Source organism: Trachurus japonicus, chromosome 4 (genome assembly GCF_045865225.1).
Source record: "Trachurus japonicus isolate A0001 chromosome 4, Traja_1.0".
Lineage (NCBI taxonomy): Eukaryota > Metazoa > Chordata > Actinopteri > Carangiformes > Carangidae > Trachurus > Trachurus japonicus.
Window position 1 is genome coordinate 13,545,645 of NC_140910.1, and position 16,828 is coordinate 13,562,472.

At 40.2% G+C, this 16,828-nt stretch overlaps 1 protein-coding gene across 2 annotated transcripts; it reads left to right on the forward strand.

Moving 5' to 3' along the window:
* The first annotated feature begins 784 nt into the window (after nt 1-784).
* Nucleotides 785-11,635, forward strand: rorca (RAR-related orphan receptor C a). 2 transcript variants are annotated; one of them, XM_085774095.1, is made up of 10 exons: nt 785-1,124; nt 7,187-7,272; nt 7,377-7,518; nt 7,672-8,112; nt 8,287-8,408; nt 8,944-9,076; nt 10,080-10,187; nt 10,348-10,458; nt 11,175-11,287; nt 11,414-11,635. In XM_085774095.1, the coding sequence occupies exons 1-10, from the start codon at nt 1,118-1,120 to the stop codon at nt 11,573-11,575; spliced, it is 1,425 nt and encodes a 474-aa protein (XP_085630221.1). In that variant the 5' UTR covers nt 785-1,117; the 3' UTR covers nt 11,576-11,635. The 2 variants fall into 2 exon arrangements, with proteins under 2 accessions (XP_085630221.1, XP_085630222.1); XM_085774096.1 differs by having other exon boundaries at nt 860-1,124; nt 10,080-10,183; nt 10,344-10,458.
* Nucleotides 11,636-16,828: the final 5,193 nt, after the last annotated feature.

Sequence of the window (16,828 nt, forward strand, 5' to 3'; positions counted from 1 at the left end):
AAACTCAAACAGCGCTTTCATTGTCTGTGCACATTCATTATCTGTGCTACAGTACATGGTAAAGTAATATATTGTGAGATATAACAGACCAAAGGTAATAAAAGTAATTAAGATACAGAGGTGTTATGGTTATCATTACCCTGACCACTTTATAAAATCAAATACAACCATATATAGGCTCATTGATTGTTAAATAAATGTGTGTATGCCTTTTGTCTCACATTCATTTCTGCATGTAACAAAAATCTGTTTTAGGCACAGGGATATGCTTGTGTGCTTGCACTTGCATAAATGCATTTTTTTTTATTAAAATATAATAATAAAAATAAACAGCACAGAAAAGAAAAGAAAGTTTATTGATAAAATGGTTGGTTTATAGGTTTGTGGATGAAATGCTCTCAAATGGTTCTTTAATGTAAACATACAATCAGATTTGTTTTCAAGTGGGAGCTCTTCTCTGATTTTTTTTTTTTAATAGTATTTAAAAGTAAAAATAAACCCAATTTTTGAAAAAGATTTTTTTTTTTTTTTTTTTTAAACATTCCCTGCTGCTTATTAAAGTCAAGAGGGGTCTGCTAAGAATTAAAACTGTGCGCCTGTTATTAAATAGTTCCCACGCTGGGTGGCTCGCCGTCTGAACTGACACACTGCCACACTTTCCCACGCACGCGAGAGCCTCCTTAAAGCGCGCGGAGGGTGGTGCGCGCGCGCGTCAGCTCACGGGGCACGAGGCGGGCGGACCGCGGGGTGAGGATCATGTGTAGTCCACGCGCCGAAAGAAACCAGGTTACAGCGAGCGACAGAGCAGGAAAGAGCTAGGAGGAGCAGAGCCGCCGGTTCATTATTTTACAGGTGGTTTATCGCAACAGCCCGTCTGAGACTGCGCGGAGTGGACAGAGAGTAAATAATACAGAACAAGCTTGCCTTCTTTAAAAAATATTTTTTAAGGTCGGCGTTTGCGAAGAAGAGGTAGAAAAACCTCTATGAGGATTTGCTGTTACAGTTTTCAGCTGCTCCGGTTTGGAGCAAATAAGTGCGCGTCGCTCTCATTGCCTCTTGGCTTCGTCTCCACCTGGAGTTGTATGACTGGAAGAGTTGGTTAGACTTCACCGCCGCCATGAGAGGTGAGTTAATGGCAATAATCACATTTGTTTTAACGTATTTTTGACGTCCAAGCGCGTCTGCTGTTTTAAAATGCAAACTTTTCAGCTGCGTTTGCTGTAATGAAGGGACTTTCAAACAGAGTGCGTAGTGCGTAGTCTGAATGTGCGCACTGAAATAAACACTAGACTGCATTGCCTGCATTAGTGGGAAATATTAATCTTTTCCCAGCCTTTAAAATATAATAAACACGTCAACCTGTGGACCTTGAACATTGTTTACAGAATGTTTAATCTAAATAGACACATGACAGGATTAAAAAAGTGGATTTTTTTTTTCAATTATAGCACAAATTAAACTACCATACATTTTTATTCATGTGTGTGTTCAGGTTATTTGTAATCTGCAAGGCTTCTCTCTGCATTTATTTGTTTTTCGCCTGTGAAGGGAGGAATGCGTTGCAGCTGCGGTTACTTTATTTCGCCGGTGAGCGATCCCACTTATGTAAGAGTCTGGTAAGGGAGGGAGTGAGCGGAGTGATTCACGGGCTGTCAGCCCGCACGAAAATCTGTTGGCAGGAAGTCCTAACGTTTGAAAAGTAGTCAGTTCCCATGGATTTTTACTGCAGATTTTATTCTCTAGTAGGCTTTTTTTAATATCACAGTTTATATCACTTTTGTGTGACAAAAATACGAGTTTGAAAAATTTCATTGGGGACGTTTCCGAAGTTATTCTCTGTGGCGCACATTGTTTTAAAGTTGTCTGAAGCAATGATGGTTTGTTTCATGGTGTTGTTCAGTCAATTCATCTTCCAGCGTGTTTTTGTTTTCAGCATCGGCATTATGGCGGCCGGAGGGGGGGTGAGGGGAAGGGGGGAGGTGCTCCATTGACCTAGTTCTGTCATTGAGGATTACAGCCAGTGTGTGTGCGTGGATGGGTGGAGGGGCATGGTCTGTCGTCATTACTGATGAGACAATGTTGATCATTTAAATGAGTTGACAGTGGCTAATGTTTCCCTGTGAGTTGCTGGAGATATTTGCTAAACAGGAAAATCCTGATCTCTGTGCATAACAAGATGCATGCTGCTATTTATTACTTAATTACTACTGCTGTGACAGATGCATATTTATTAAGAGTTTATTGATGTGTAGCTCCACTCACAATAATTAAGAGACAAAATTACTTGTTTTTGTTGTATCATGAAGTCATGCACCGCTGTGACAAGCAGGATATGGGCACAGCAAGCCCACATTTAACCATGAAAGCACAGCAGGGGTCAGTTAAGCTCAGTTTCCTCTGTCAGCTAAGGTTACTTACATCAACCAGAGTGTATGTCACTCCAGTGAAGCGCAGCTTGTCAGTTACATTTTGAGAAAAACGCACATGGTTTACAATGTCATCGCCAGTTGTCAGCTGTGTTTATTGTAAAAATGGGAAAAAGTAAAATAGGCTGGACTGTGAAAAGCACAAGCAGTGTTTAAACTCTTGGGTCACTATTACACTATAAGGTGTGCTGCAACACAATCTTTTATACTGTTGCTATTTGCTGCTGCTGCTGCTGCACAAATGTACATTTCCCCACTGTGGGACAAATGAAGGAATCTTAACTTAACTTAATAAAGCTCCGTCTGATTCCAGCAGTGTGCACTTGTGAAGACTATATAAGACTGTATGGAGCTTAGTTAGCATCAGGATCAAAGGTACAGTTGCAGTAAAGATAAAAAGGCCACACTGTTCTCTCTTAGGACACTGCTGTGCTGAGCTCAGGCTCAAAGCCACTATCTGTTGAGTGTTCAGCCTTGGGGAAGTTCACAGTGAGTTACAGTATGTGTCATGGTGCCCTTTCTCTCTGTCAACTGCATGCTAAGATTCCACCTCTCTTATCTAACTCTTCAGCCAGCCTGCATGTCAGTATGCAAGCAACATGTCAAAATACCCATGCTGCCATAGCTCTTTATTAAAATCTTTTGACGATTTAATTTTGCAGGATAAAAGGTAAACAGCAGTTACTTGAAAAAAATACATAGCTTTCCAAGATTTGTTTAAGCTTAGCGGTATCATAAGGCGAAGCTGTTTTGATAGTTCATATCTATTTTCCAAGTATGTATAAGGATAAGTGACAGCTAGAGACGTAAAGAGATTTTGAGTCAAGGCGTCTGTGATTCCTTCAGCAAGGTCCTAAATTTGTTCCTGTGGGTTTGAGCAGCGAGCAGAATTACATGCTGTGAACTGAGTTCCTTAGCGTGGTTTTTGGCTTGACGCTGCACATACAGCATGATCAAACTCATGCACTTTATCTTTTCTGATCAGTGGAGGAGGGCTTCACACAGGTACACAGTGCAAGGCCGCATCTGTTGGCAGGTAGAGCACTGCTGCTCAGTGTGGGAATATTCATTACGGGGAAATGTGGAAAGGTGTAAGTCTGTAGAAGAGTTGACATTATTTATGGGCTGAGAAAATTATAGTCACCATACAGGTACACATCAAGTCACCCAATTACCATATTTGTGTAGTTTATCACTGGAATAATCACCTTGTCACTGTGCTGGCAACCTCCTATTTAGGGTGTGTGCAAATAGAAATAGAAGAGAACATGCACCAAAGACATAATGATAGTCACAAGGAAATACACACCACATTAAATTAATCTATTAAATGAAAGTGTATGTTTAAAGAATTACACTTTCTGTAGCCATGTGTGTCCCTCATTTGCCACTTTGTGCATAGTGTACATATTATGACATTGCTGGCTCCTGCAAATATAGCTGAAACATTTCAGAGCACAAAAAACACAGATCCTATTCAGTTTTAATCTACTGCATTGCAAAATATGACAACATGGCCTTGCATTAAGAGCAATGGACGTGGTTTACAAGGATACCGTTCATTCCACTACTGCATCTGCTTTGTAATTACATGAATCGGCACTGAGTTAAGGGTTAATGTCAGGCCATATTATGTGATCGGTGTTCAGTAGGTAGGTCAGTGGGAGGAGTGGAAGAGAAAAAACAGTCATTACTGTCCACATACTATAGCTGTATAGAAAACAGGTGGTAGTAGAGGCCATGCATTGGGAGATATGCATAGAGAGAGTCACAGGCAGAGGACATGGCTGTCCATTTAATACATAATACTGCCAAACTGCCAAATCTGATCACACAAAGCCTTACAGTATATTACACAATACCATATATCTCATTCCTCCCATTGAGGCCCCAGAAGCCCTCTCCAATGTAGGTTAAGTATACAGTAGCTATGTGAGGTAGATGTAAAGCGCAAGATAAATAGGACCTTGGACTCTGTTTGATTAGCTGGGATGAGAGAGCAAAGTCTTACAGCACTGATGAGGAAAAGTGCTGACGAACAGTCGCACTGACACACCAACACACTCACACAGAGAGGACTTTAAAATCAGTTAACACTAAATGTGAGATGATAATCATTATGCAGATGTATTCATCCTCTATTTGGCAGCTCTACTGCTCAAGAAAAATACTTCAAATTGATGTTTTGTCAAAAGCCTGCTTATCATTCACTGAGTATTTATTTCAATTCAACTTCAATTATACAGCTATTGTAAAGTTTCTATTCTCCAAAGCTTAGTTTATAATTCCAAATTTTCAGCTTTCTAAAAAAGCGGGGATTGTTTGGTTTAAACAAATATGCTTTTTCAAGCCTTAACAGAAAACAGAGGTGATGTTTTGCTTGTTTGCGTAAGAGCAGCATGTTCCGTAGACGACAAGACAGGTTCAGGAAAATACACCAAATGAACTCGGATTACAGTAAATGAGCCAAATTTTGCACTCATTTTGCAGTGAAAGCCAGAAAATAGTGCTCACAGACTAGACTGTTGTCACTATCTGAAGCCAGTATAATTTACAATAAACAGTGTGTATGGTTAAGTTCAATGTTATGATTTGCGCAACATTTATTTGCTAATAGACCAGAACGACAGGAGGAATCTCTGGGCAGCCAACTGCAGCAGAGTAAAAATAGATTTATGGTTGAGCTCAAACACAGCTGAAATTTCACTCAAATACTTGACATGCTGCAACAAGCTGAGAGCTACTATTAGCTTCGTCTGCTCGTCCTTCTGCAGCCTACTGTACTAGAGGTTTTTTGAAAATATTTCCAGATGTTGAGCAAGTTGTAAATATTTTCCAGTGTGGCAGTTTGACCCTGTCAGTTTCAACTGGCCATCCATCTCTTAGTAATCAAACCTCACCTTGGTTTGATTTCAAAGGCAAGCGGAGGCCTCCACCCTCCCTTTACTTACAGTCTGAGTCACATTCGGTTCCACCTTAAAACTTGCAAGAAACCAGATTGTGTTCCTTGTGAGCGCTGCCTGCCACCACAAGCGCCTCCCCCCACTTCACTGAATGGGAAACTGTGTCAGTGGAGCAGCTCCTGCTTCCCGGGCCTTGACTGCGCCGCTCAGCTGACTGGCAGGTGAGGCGGCGAGTCACAGACAAAGCCCTCGCGCTCGGCAGCCAATGAGAGCACAAGAGGGCGAGGGAGGATCGTCACAGCGGTTGCCAAGACAACCACCTTTGAATGAGTGTGTTCGTGGAATGCGGCCAGACGGCGGTTATATAACAGGCTGAAGGGCGGGGGTGAGGCTCCGGAGGGGGAGCGATAAAGGGAGCAATGGAGAAAGAGATTTTTTTTCCATTGCCCTTTATTTATTTATATCCCTCAGTTTCATTTCGTTGTCTAGCAGGAATTCTACCCGACCAAGACACTCGCACACGTCACCTGCCCTACACAGAAAGTCTGTTTTCAAAGGCAATATTTAGACATATGTAGATTTTTTTTCTGTAGTCATGATTTTCAGGGCAATGCCAGTCACTATCGTCTTTTGTTTTCCCTCTGTGTGACGCAAGTCCCTCTCCACACTGAGTGACTCATGTGATTAGTTGTGAGCACTTTATAGAAAAAAAGGCTTTAGGAAACAGCAATTTTCTGCGAAGAGCTGTGAAGGCCGGTTAAAGCCTTTGCAGCGATTTACAGGTTACCTAATACCCTGTGTGATCCAACAAAAGTGGTTTAGAGATTGTTTAGCACACCCTGCAGCCCAAGCCAAATCAAATCTTGCAGACGGTCCTCATGGTAACAGCGGGTTGCGGTTGTTTTTTGGGTTACAGTTGTATGGCTTAGACGGTTCAGCACAGCAGTATGTCTTTGTTAACCTGCTGACATTTTGTTCATCCTGGATGAGGTGTGGCAGAGCGAGCGAGAGGGAGAGGGAGACGCGAAACTTTATAACCCCGGGCCTCAGCTAATGCAATTGACCTGCTATTCTGGGCTTGAGGAGGCCCAGCTACTTAGATAAACAACATAATGAAAAGAACAGGCTGTTCCTGAGTAAGAAGGCTCAGGCTGCCACAAACACAACACAAGGTGTATAATGTACACAGTTTTCTTTGTGCTATTATTGACACATTTCTCCAAACTGCTTTCACATTATCACAAATGTATCAGTATTATTAACTCCATTTTAAAGCTTATACTTGCACAGATGACATTTGACTCACGAAATTAACTGCATTCTTGTATCTCCTGCACCATATTATATGCCATGTATGACTGTTTCTAATACAGTTTGCGTTAAAGAAACAGCTCTTTCTTCGCAGTGCTTTTGGACAATGGGTTTTCTATTTATGTTCATATGGCTAGTTAACAGATGTCCTCACATGCTGTGCATCAGTGCAGGGCTGTGGGGCTAATGATTCACTAATGATTGTTCTTATTACTGGTGAATTATTTTATTTTACTTAATTTTTTTAAGCCAACAATTCTTCAAATTTGAGAATATTTCTTTCAGAATAATGTTGAAGAGAGAAAAGCACCACATTTTTAAATGGGAGAAGCTGGAACCAATTAATATTTTCGAAATAACAAATGAAAACGAAAGAAAAGTGTTATTATTAAATGACAGCCATTAGTATTTAACAATATTCTCTTCCATTAAAAAAATATAATATATGTTAGGTAACTAACTGCATAATTTAAAAAAAACACTTGTTTTGTATTATGTAATAAATTTATTTCATTTTTTTTTTTTATCATTCTTCTCTCTCTCCAGCTCAAATAGAAGTGATACCTTGTAAAATATGTGGGGACAAATCATCAGGGATTCACTATGGTGTCATCACCTGTGAAGGCTGCAAGGTGAGTTGTCAAACCAACATTAAACCAAAGCTTTAACATACTCAGTCATCTGCAACCTGCAGTAGATATAGTGTTGCTCACATTGTCTGTCTCTTTGCCTGCAGGGTTTCTTCCGTCGCAGCCAACAGAACAACGCAATATACTCCTGCTCACGACAGAGGAACTGTCTAATTGACCGGACCAACCGTAACCGCTGTCAGCACTGCAGGTTGCAGAAATGTCTCGCTCTGGGCATGAGCCGTGATGGTGAGTTCTACCGCACTATCTAGATCTAATTAACTCCGTTTCCACCTCTGCTTTTTGCCTGTCAGAACGAATGAGTCATGTGTAACCTTGTTTGACACTGAGCCCCTGCCTTCTTGAATGTTTCATTTTTGTCCTTACATCATCTCGTTGCAGCGGTTAAATTTGGCAGAATGTCAAAAAAACAGCGCGACAGCCTGTATGCAGAGGTTCAGAAGCATCAACAGTCCCAAGAGTGTGCAGGCATCGGTGCCCATGAGGAGAACAGTGACATGGCCGACCTCGGCCGCCCCTACAGAAGAGGCTCCAACACTGCGCTCAGCGATCTGGATGACATCACCACGCTGCCAGAGGGCCTGCTTTTCGACCTGCCGTTGACCCCAGAGGATGCTGGTGGAGAGTACTGTAACCTGGACATGCTGGGGGGCAGCGGAGGCAGCAGCTCGTCCTCCCAGAGTTCACCAGAACAGACCAACTTGGATTTTGTAGACAGCAACCACAGCATCAAGCACGAGTACCAGCTATTGCATGACTCTGGACTCTTCTCACATGCTATCCTGAACCCGCTGCCCGGGGGCTGCTCCCTTCTTGAGATAGGTAGGAAAGCTCAAACCATAAATCACTTTACAGTAACAACAGCTATGACGGTGGAAAGATTTCACTTGTCATTTGCTCCAGGAAATGCACCATAAAGCCATTTAGTATTGTTGTCATGAAATAAGTCAAGAAGTGAATTTTACTGAGAAATGACAAATGTTTTCCCCTGTTTAGAGCGTATAACCCAGAGTGTGGTCAAGTCCCATATTGAGACGAGCCAGTACAGCACAGAAGAGCTAAAGAGAATGGCGTGGACCCTGTATAGCCCCGAAGAGACGCGCTCATACCAGACCAAGGTAAATGCAACATTTTAATATCCACCTGCAAGCATTTGATGGCACATCCTCATTTACACACAGAAAATCGCTTATTATTGACCTTGCTGTTTGAATATAGTGTCAGCAAAATGTGTCATGAATTTCAGTCTTAATCTATTGACAAATAACTTTTTATTTTGTCACCTAAGTTTGGCTTGACATGGCTGCTGTTGACATAACAAAGTCTGATAGAGGATTGTTGTCAGTTTTTAACCTTGTATGGAAATCAACAATGAAATCCTGGAACGTAGTTACTTAAAACAAATGGAGAAGTGCTCCCACTTTCCCTATACTTAATTCTAAACAATGAGATTTGTAAATCCCTTCTGTCTTACTTGCCAAGGCCATAGTCAAACATGCTGTAGGCCAAGACGTCCTTAACTGAAATCAGATCACACAACTAGACAATCCTTGATATCTAAATAGGAGTCAACAATCAACCATTGAATACAGTTTGTGCGATGCTTCTCAGGTGTTGCAATTCTCACAAAAGCCTTTCTGCTTTCTTTTTCAGTCAGCTGAGGTGATGTGGCAACAATGTGCAATCCACATCACCAACGCCATCCAGTATGTGGTAGAGTTCGCCAAGCGCATCTCTGGATTCATGGACCTGTGTCAGAACGATCAGATTATCCTCCTCAAAGCAGGTCAGAGCATGACACCAATATCCACACTCCCTGCGTTGTTCCCCACATTGTGTTTAGCAACATAACAGTCAGGAGCTGTTTTTAAAAAGAGATGTGCTGCCACTAGCAAGACAGACAGCCTGCTGTGTGTACGTTTATGAGTTTGCACACTAGCTGTGACAAAGATAACTGTTGTCATATGAAAAGCATGCCCCCCTCAAGTGGTAGCCGAGTTCACCGAGTTCAAATATCACATGCGCGGAGAGTGACTTGAAGGGGTGCACAGTTCTGTTTTGAAAAAGAGGCTGACCTTGTTACATACATTAGCCTCGGGCCTGATCTACTTTATGTATTGGAACTAAATTAAGTTAAAGTTAACAGTGACAACTGAGACAATAAATCAGTCCAAACATTCGCAGCAATCTTATTCTTCCTCATTTTTGTGGGGATGGACGAAACAAGGGCACATACGCTGAATTCTTTTTCACATGGTGTTTATCAGCCTAATTAGATAATAGAGCCAGAAATATCTCAAAAGTTGTGAACACCAGAAGGGGACTTTAATTGTGCAGGTGAAAATTCCCCTTCACAGTTTACCCTTGAAGATATTTATAATTATCTTGTCATTAAAGTCTGGTTTTCTCTGCATGATGGAGACAGGGCAGGTCCAACCAGCACTACACATAAAGGAGGTCTTCCTCCTGCCACTTGATGGAAGAAGTAGCTACGTTGTTGTCATATTTTTGTGTAGCTGTCTTTATTATTTAGGGCAAAACAGAAGTCTTTACAAAGTAGGTTGCACATTGGGATAGAAAATTAGGTCATATTTTACTGTTCCTGTACATTGTGTGTTACACATAAAAGCCAGTTCTCAGTTACACAATGTGTTGGTGATCGCAGCCTATTTGAATATCTAGTAAGGATTTTTTTTTAAAGTTTAGAGACTCTCACGGCATCAGACCCACAACTATTTAGACATGTATATGTTGCTAAGCTTTTTTTTTTTTTTTGCATTTCTCCACAGGCTGCATGGATGTTCTTCTGATCCGCATGTGTAGGGCTTACAATCCCATCAACAACACATTGCTCTTTGATGGAAAGTTTGCCACTGCTCAGCTTTTCAAAGCTCTCGGTGAGTAACATGTTCACTGTTGTTGTTTCTCTCGTGGGAATCAAATGTATCAACATGAAAACATGCTGAACAGTGGATTTGAGCATGAATTTTTGTTTCTGTCAGTATCATCAGAGTTTCTGTTTTTGATGATCTTACTCTTTCTTTTTCTTCTACCTAGGCTGTGACGACCTTGTGAATGCAGTGTTTGACTTGGCCAAAAGCCTGAGCCGTATACAGATGTCAGAGGAAGAGATGGCTCTTTTCAGTGCTGCTGTGCTGCTCTCACCAGGTATTTGTCAAACTAGATAAACTCATCTCAAGTTCTTTCTCAGCCGTGCCACAGATTCTTTCTCGTTGTAGTCTGCAAGCAATACTGAAGGTTTATGGCACTTGTTTGACACTCGTCAGATGACTGTCAGACCTGGATGATATGTTGTCAACTAACATCAATAGCAGGGCTAATTGCCACTGCAATTAGACAGCATAGTAGTTTGCTACCGATAGGTATTGGGAATGATAAACCCTCATGACAAGGACAGAGTGACATAAGTAGACCTCATCATCCCTGTGCTTTCAAACTGGTTTATTAACATTTTATGGACAATTTGACCCCATTTAATAAGTCACATTTCAGAGACTATTGGAGACATAGATACTGCTTCAGTGCCAGCAAGAGTTTGGCCATTTTCCAAAGCATGAATATACCAATGTGTCAACATATAACAAGTCAAACAACAGTTAGGGTTAGGGTGTGATATTTGGCATCAAATAGCTCACTCCTCAAGAAGAAAGATTAATATCTCTGTAAATTAATTACCATTGCCTAAAGAAAATAAAGGGATTAAGTTAAGCAAATAAATCATCTTCCAAAAGTTCATAGGACAACAAATGCATTTTGCTATTATTCTGCACCTAGACATAACATGTAAATCTTACCAGGTGCAGTTTAACACTGGCGGCATGACAATCTTGATGATAACATTTTGTCATGCTTATTTCCTCCAGACCGACCCTGGCTCACAGACGTCCAGAAGATACAGAAGTTGCAGGACAAAGTCTACGTGGCTCTGCAGCGCTGCCTACAAAAAGAGGGCGCGTCAGAAGACAAACTAGCTAAGGTACAGCTGCTGCTGCACTGCTATGCCAGTTTGGTGAAAATAACTGTTATAATGATTCATTTACACATTGTATTAATTCATTGATTTATCCATTTTTTAATGCCTTCTTTTTTATGTCTTATCTAGATGGTGTCGAAGCTTCCTGTCATGAAGTCAATTTGCAACCTTCATATCGACAAACTGGAGTTTTTCCGTCTTGTTCACCCTGAGACAGCGTACACGTTCCCCCCCCTGTATAGGGAGGTTTTCGGCAGTGAAATCACCTTCCCAGACTCCACGGAGGGCTAGCGCCACGTAGCTAAATAGCTTGATTCAAATAGAAACACTGAGGTTTAGGGAGGGGGAGATTTTAAAAAAAGTGGCAACCAGCTGAGGCAAAATCTACCAGCAGCTCAATGACAATCCTGCACGCTACACTTTAGGACACACTCCTCTCACCTCTGAACTCCCAACCTTGTGGAGTAGCTTACGCTGCCTCGCGAGGCAGTCCTTTCAGCTCCAATGTAACACCACAGGATCTCCTTCTGGGTGCTCAGTGCATGTTACCTCGTTTTTTAGGGAGTCAAAGACAAGAAAAACGTAGAAGCCTACATTAAAGATATTTTTCTATGAGGAGACCTTAAACCTCTCAAGCTGAATTCCTTTATAATATAAATTTGACATTTATCGTTCTCACAGTTCCTGTAAGCTATTTTTGAATGTACCCCCTTTTCCCTTTACCGTGCAGCACAGCCCTAGGCTTGATATAGAATGTACATACTAAAAATCCTCACCCACTTTGTGGAGGTTTGCAGTAAAGATGCCTGTTTCAGTTGTCATTCGAATCACAGTTTTTTGTTTCATTTACCTTTTTTTTTTTTGGTAGTGCCCATATTTTGCAGTTTTGTAACATGAACAAACTGTTTAAAGGGACCATGATCAAACTCACAAGCAGACAGGGTTTTTTAAACTGTGTGAATCATGCGCTAACATTCAGTGTCTGCCGCCATGCACCTACAAATGCTTGCGTACAGAGCACAAAACATGGCACTTATGTTGATCTTTTTATTAGCACACCCTCAGACACTAATGTGAGCTCTTTATTATTTTTTTAATGCAATCAATGACCTCAGTCCTAATACCTTTTTCCCTTTGCAAATGCCACTTGGAGAGTGAGAGAATGATAGAGGTGTTTTGAAAGTATTTTCAGATTTTTTACATGATAATATACATGTATATATGTATATATTATCGTGTAAGATGAGAGGAGCTGTTGTGAATTTATACAGAGAGTGGAGCGGGAGGAGGGTAATGTTTGTGCTCAGGTCTCTCAAACAGATACTGCCTGTCCATACTTTGGGGTTCTGGGATGGAAAGATTGTCATTGAAAAGATAATCTAGTGGATAATTAGCACTTATGAATCCTTGTTAGAATCCAAACTGAACTCTTGGCACAATATTTTACGGGTTCGCACTCAAACTGCCATCTGTGACTCTTAAGGTCAAACCAGTCAGAAATGTTTGATACACCCTCCTACTGTAAACAAGTTGCTGGGCAGCCGACCACTGTGCGGTTATGTGCTCTGGTGGAGGAGCCTCTGGAAATGTGACGATTAACTACACCGACACCTATATAGTTAAATAAGGGGCAGAGAATACAGAGCGGACAGGTGGGCGGACATCAGTTAGAGAGATTCACTGTCTCTTCTCAGCTCTCGCTGCTTCGGGGTCGGGCAGATTGTGCTATCACAGACAGCCAAGATGTTCTGATTGGAGAATTCAATCCTCTGTTCCTTATTTCCTACTCCCTTACTACCTCACCCTCTTCAAACACTACATGGCACGGGAAAGGGTTGACAGAGCCATCAGCTACCCCCCTGAGTTAGGATTTCTGCGTTCATACTAGAGAGCTTTAAAATATATATATATATATATATTTATATATAACAATTAGTGGTACATTTGAAGGCCAGTGATGACCAAACAATCCTTAAAATAATGCTCTTAAATCTTGAGAGAAGACAAACACAACCTGTAATGCTGGATCTACTTATACTGAGGACACCCTCTCCAACTGCTTCTCTGTCATATGAGAACAGTACAAGCCTTAAGGCCCAGGAAGCCCCACATAGATACAGATCTATCTGAAGTCAAGTCTCTGGAGGTGCAGGAGGGTGTGTACAGCTGCAACCTTTATCGTCAAAGTAGGGCGACATATTGTGTTTCTGTAAAACTACATTGTCTTATCAGTATACTGAAGACGCTACAATAGAAAAAAAAAGTTTTAACCTGAGAAATCACTGCTGTTAATGCTTTCTAAAGCATGTAAGACAATCATGTGGCCGATGTTGGATATCTAGCTTTATTTTATATTTCAGCCAGGTTTGCTTTGCACTGCTGGGACAGTGCTTTTCCCCATACACCAAGTTATCTCACACAGTATGAAGGCTCATTACCCTTTTTACTGTGTACACAAGCCTGTGGCACGGTGGGATTGTGTAATAATGTCTTTCCCATTATTCTCAGTGTGTGGGGCCTTTTGCTGCCATGTATTAATAGTTAATATTTCCATGAGCACTCCAGCATAGTCAACCTCAGAGCACAGCAAAAAAATGTTTATTTAGAATATAACGTACCAAATACACAGCCAATTACTACACAGGTCAGCTAGCAGCTGACATGGCCAGACGACACTTACAGATTGTGACAAAGTGCAATACTTTGTGTGTTAAAGTTAGAGAATGTTAGACATGCTGATTTCACAAGAGTCAGCGTACTTTATAGTTGTTGCAGGCCTAAAGTCTGTCCAGGGGACAGTCCTGGAGATCTGCACTTACATTTCCGTTTAGAGTTACTCAGGGAGATAGCTGGGCTCTCTGTCCTACAGTGTCTGCAGTTAGTCTAGCTCGCAAGACACCTTGCACCAACATAGAAGACCTTAAAACCTTGATCACTGTGTACAGTACATGTTCTCGTGAATGTTTGATTACAGAAGTATCAAAGATTTTACCCCTGTCTAATATCATTGTTGCGACTTTTTTCAAGTTTGAGTACTAGATGAAATAGGATGTTTAAAAAAAAGTAAATATAGTAAAATAAATATAAAAGATGGATTATAATCTCTGAATCTTGTGTTGGTTTTGTTGTGATCTTTTTGTTTCTTAATTTTTATCCTTATATGTACTGTTTGGGTTTTTTGTTTTTTTTTTCTTATCAGTTTAGTGTCCTTTTTGTCTTGGAGAGATGTAATTCTATTTTTTTTAAAGAGCATTTTTAAAGATGTCTCCCTAAAAGTTTCTCTTTTGTCATGATCCTTCTGTTTATGATATTTTCACTCTATTTTAAGATTATTAATATTAAATCATTATAGATTTTAATAAGAAATAATTTATGATATGTCATGGATATAAAGCCCAAGAGGTTTTAACACAGTAAAGTGTTATTGCACAATGGTGATACTATGTGGATTTAAGAATGTAATAAAAGTCTTTTTACAATAAAGAGTAAACGTTGTTCTGGTTTTTATCTAGTTTTTAACTGAAATTGATTTGCATGGATGAATCGGCTTGACTAGAGAGAAACATTTTTCATATAAGATCATATTTATCACATTTACACTATGTTTAGTACATTTAATGATCAGATGCATTCAGAAAGTATTCAGACCCAATTTCACACTGTTACTGTATGGTGCCACTTTATGCTAAATTAATTTTAAAAAAAATTTTTTTTTACCATCTTCACTCAGTAATGATGGCATTTATGAATGGAACTATCTGCATAGCTCAAAGACTGTGCTGGGACCATAGACCATATATAAAAAGGTTGGGACACAGATCTGGAGGAGGGTACTGGAAATGTCTGCTGCATTAAAGTTCCTCAGAGCCCAGTGACCTCCATAATTCTTAGATGAAAGAATTTTGGAACAAAACTAAAGTTGACTGCTGGCCAAACTGAGCAATCAGGGAAGAAGGGCCTTGGCAAAAGAGATGACCAAGAACCCGTTGGCCACTCTGGCTGAGATTCAGAGATCTTGAGATGAGAAACTTCCACTGCAGCTCTCAGGTCTAAGCAATTCGTCCAGAGAACCAGACATGATGTGTATAACTGTTCACAGGATCTTTAGAGAATTAACATACAAAGATATGCTTGGAAAAAGTTTTTAATCTGACATTAAAGGACAATTTTAGGTAAAGGGGTCGTTTCAAGCATAGAATTGCACTTTGAGTCAAATGAATTCAGTTAGCTACTGTGTTGCCTAACAATGGGCCTATTTCAGTGGTCTCTCTGATTACATTCACAGCACCATGCCGATATTACACACTTGGATTATACAGTATTAGCAGTACTGAAAGAGCCTCTATATCAAAATAAAACATTTGCAGTTTGCACTTATTCACTCTGCCAATGTCAGCCCTGTATTAAAAAAAAAAAAAAAAAAAAAAGGTCAGTTAAGATGTGTATTGGGAACATATTGTGTATCACCAACATAATGGTAGATAATGCATTAACCATCGTTCCCATGCTGGGGTCCATAAACCCCACCGGGTCCTTAAATAGGTTTTTGTTCCTAGTAAGGAAATTCAATTTGTTTACAGCCAACGGGAGATGGTAAAACTATCTGATCAGGTCCCAGACTCCATTCTCCCATCTCATCCCCAGTCCAAAAAAATACATTTCCCTTGCCATAATATTATTTTGTTTTAGTTGTATGCTGCCATATAACTTTTCCACTACACAAAGACACAATACTATTGACTTTGACTTTGATCCATAAAAAAAATGAAATTCAGGCCTCCTAAAGATATGGTTGAACAAAGATGGGACATTTAGCAGTTTTCAAGTCCTGGCTGGCCTACCATCCAGATAAGGCAACAATGTTGTGAAACTGCCCCTGAAGGGACCACAAAATGCTGCAGGCTTGCTGTATGTCAGATGATGGTATGTGTTGAACTAATTCAAGCTTAGCTTGAGGATATCAACAATCAAAACTCAAGTTAAAATGTCAGCTGTCAAAAATAATTTTACAGCCATTTTGATATACAGGTTCTTAAAATGGGGTTTAAGTGCATTTATATAACAATTTGAAAGACAAAACAAAAATGACACAAGTGAGTACAGAAATAAATGATGAAATACCTAAATAAATGCAAAATATTTTACATTTGGATATGAAAAATGCTATTTCTGTATTTACTTGTTTATTTATTACAGTAATTAATTCATTTGTTTGTTATTATTATTATTATTTGTTTTTTATTTATTTCTGTATTCTACATTTCTGCATTTATTCATTTCTGTAAGCCTATTTATATGTCCGTATGGTATGGCAATTAAGTCTGTTTATTATAACGTTAGTTTTATTTATTACTTTGTATAGCCTACTTTTTGTCCTTCCTGGTTCAACAGTGTGAACATGAGGCTTCTGCAGCAGCAGACAGGACAGGCGGCTGTGTGTGTGGATGTGTGTGCCTGGTCCCTCCAGCAGGGCGCAGTGTGCAGCAGCCTAAACGTCCCACTGACTGAATCTGTTGTGTTAACTCGGGGAAACTGATTTCTTCA

Excerpts from the sequence above, each read along its gene's own strand:
- rorca (XM_085774095.1), top strand. Across the intron at positions 7,273-7,376 it reads TCACCTGTGAAGGCTGCAAG|GGTTTCTTCCGTCGCAGCCA; the intron begins GTGAGTTGTCAA and ends CTTTGCCTGCAG. Across the intron at positions 11,288-11,413 it reads CAGAAGACAAACTAGCTAAG|ATGGTGTCGAAGCTTCCTGT; the intron begins GTACAGCTGCTG and ends TGTCTTATCTAG.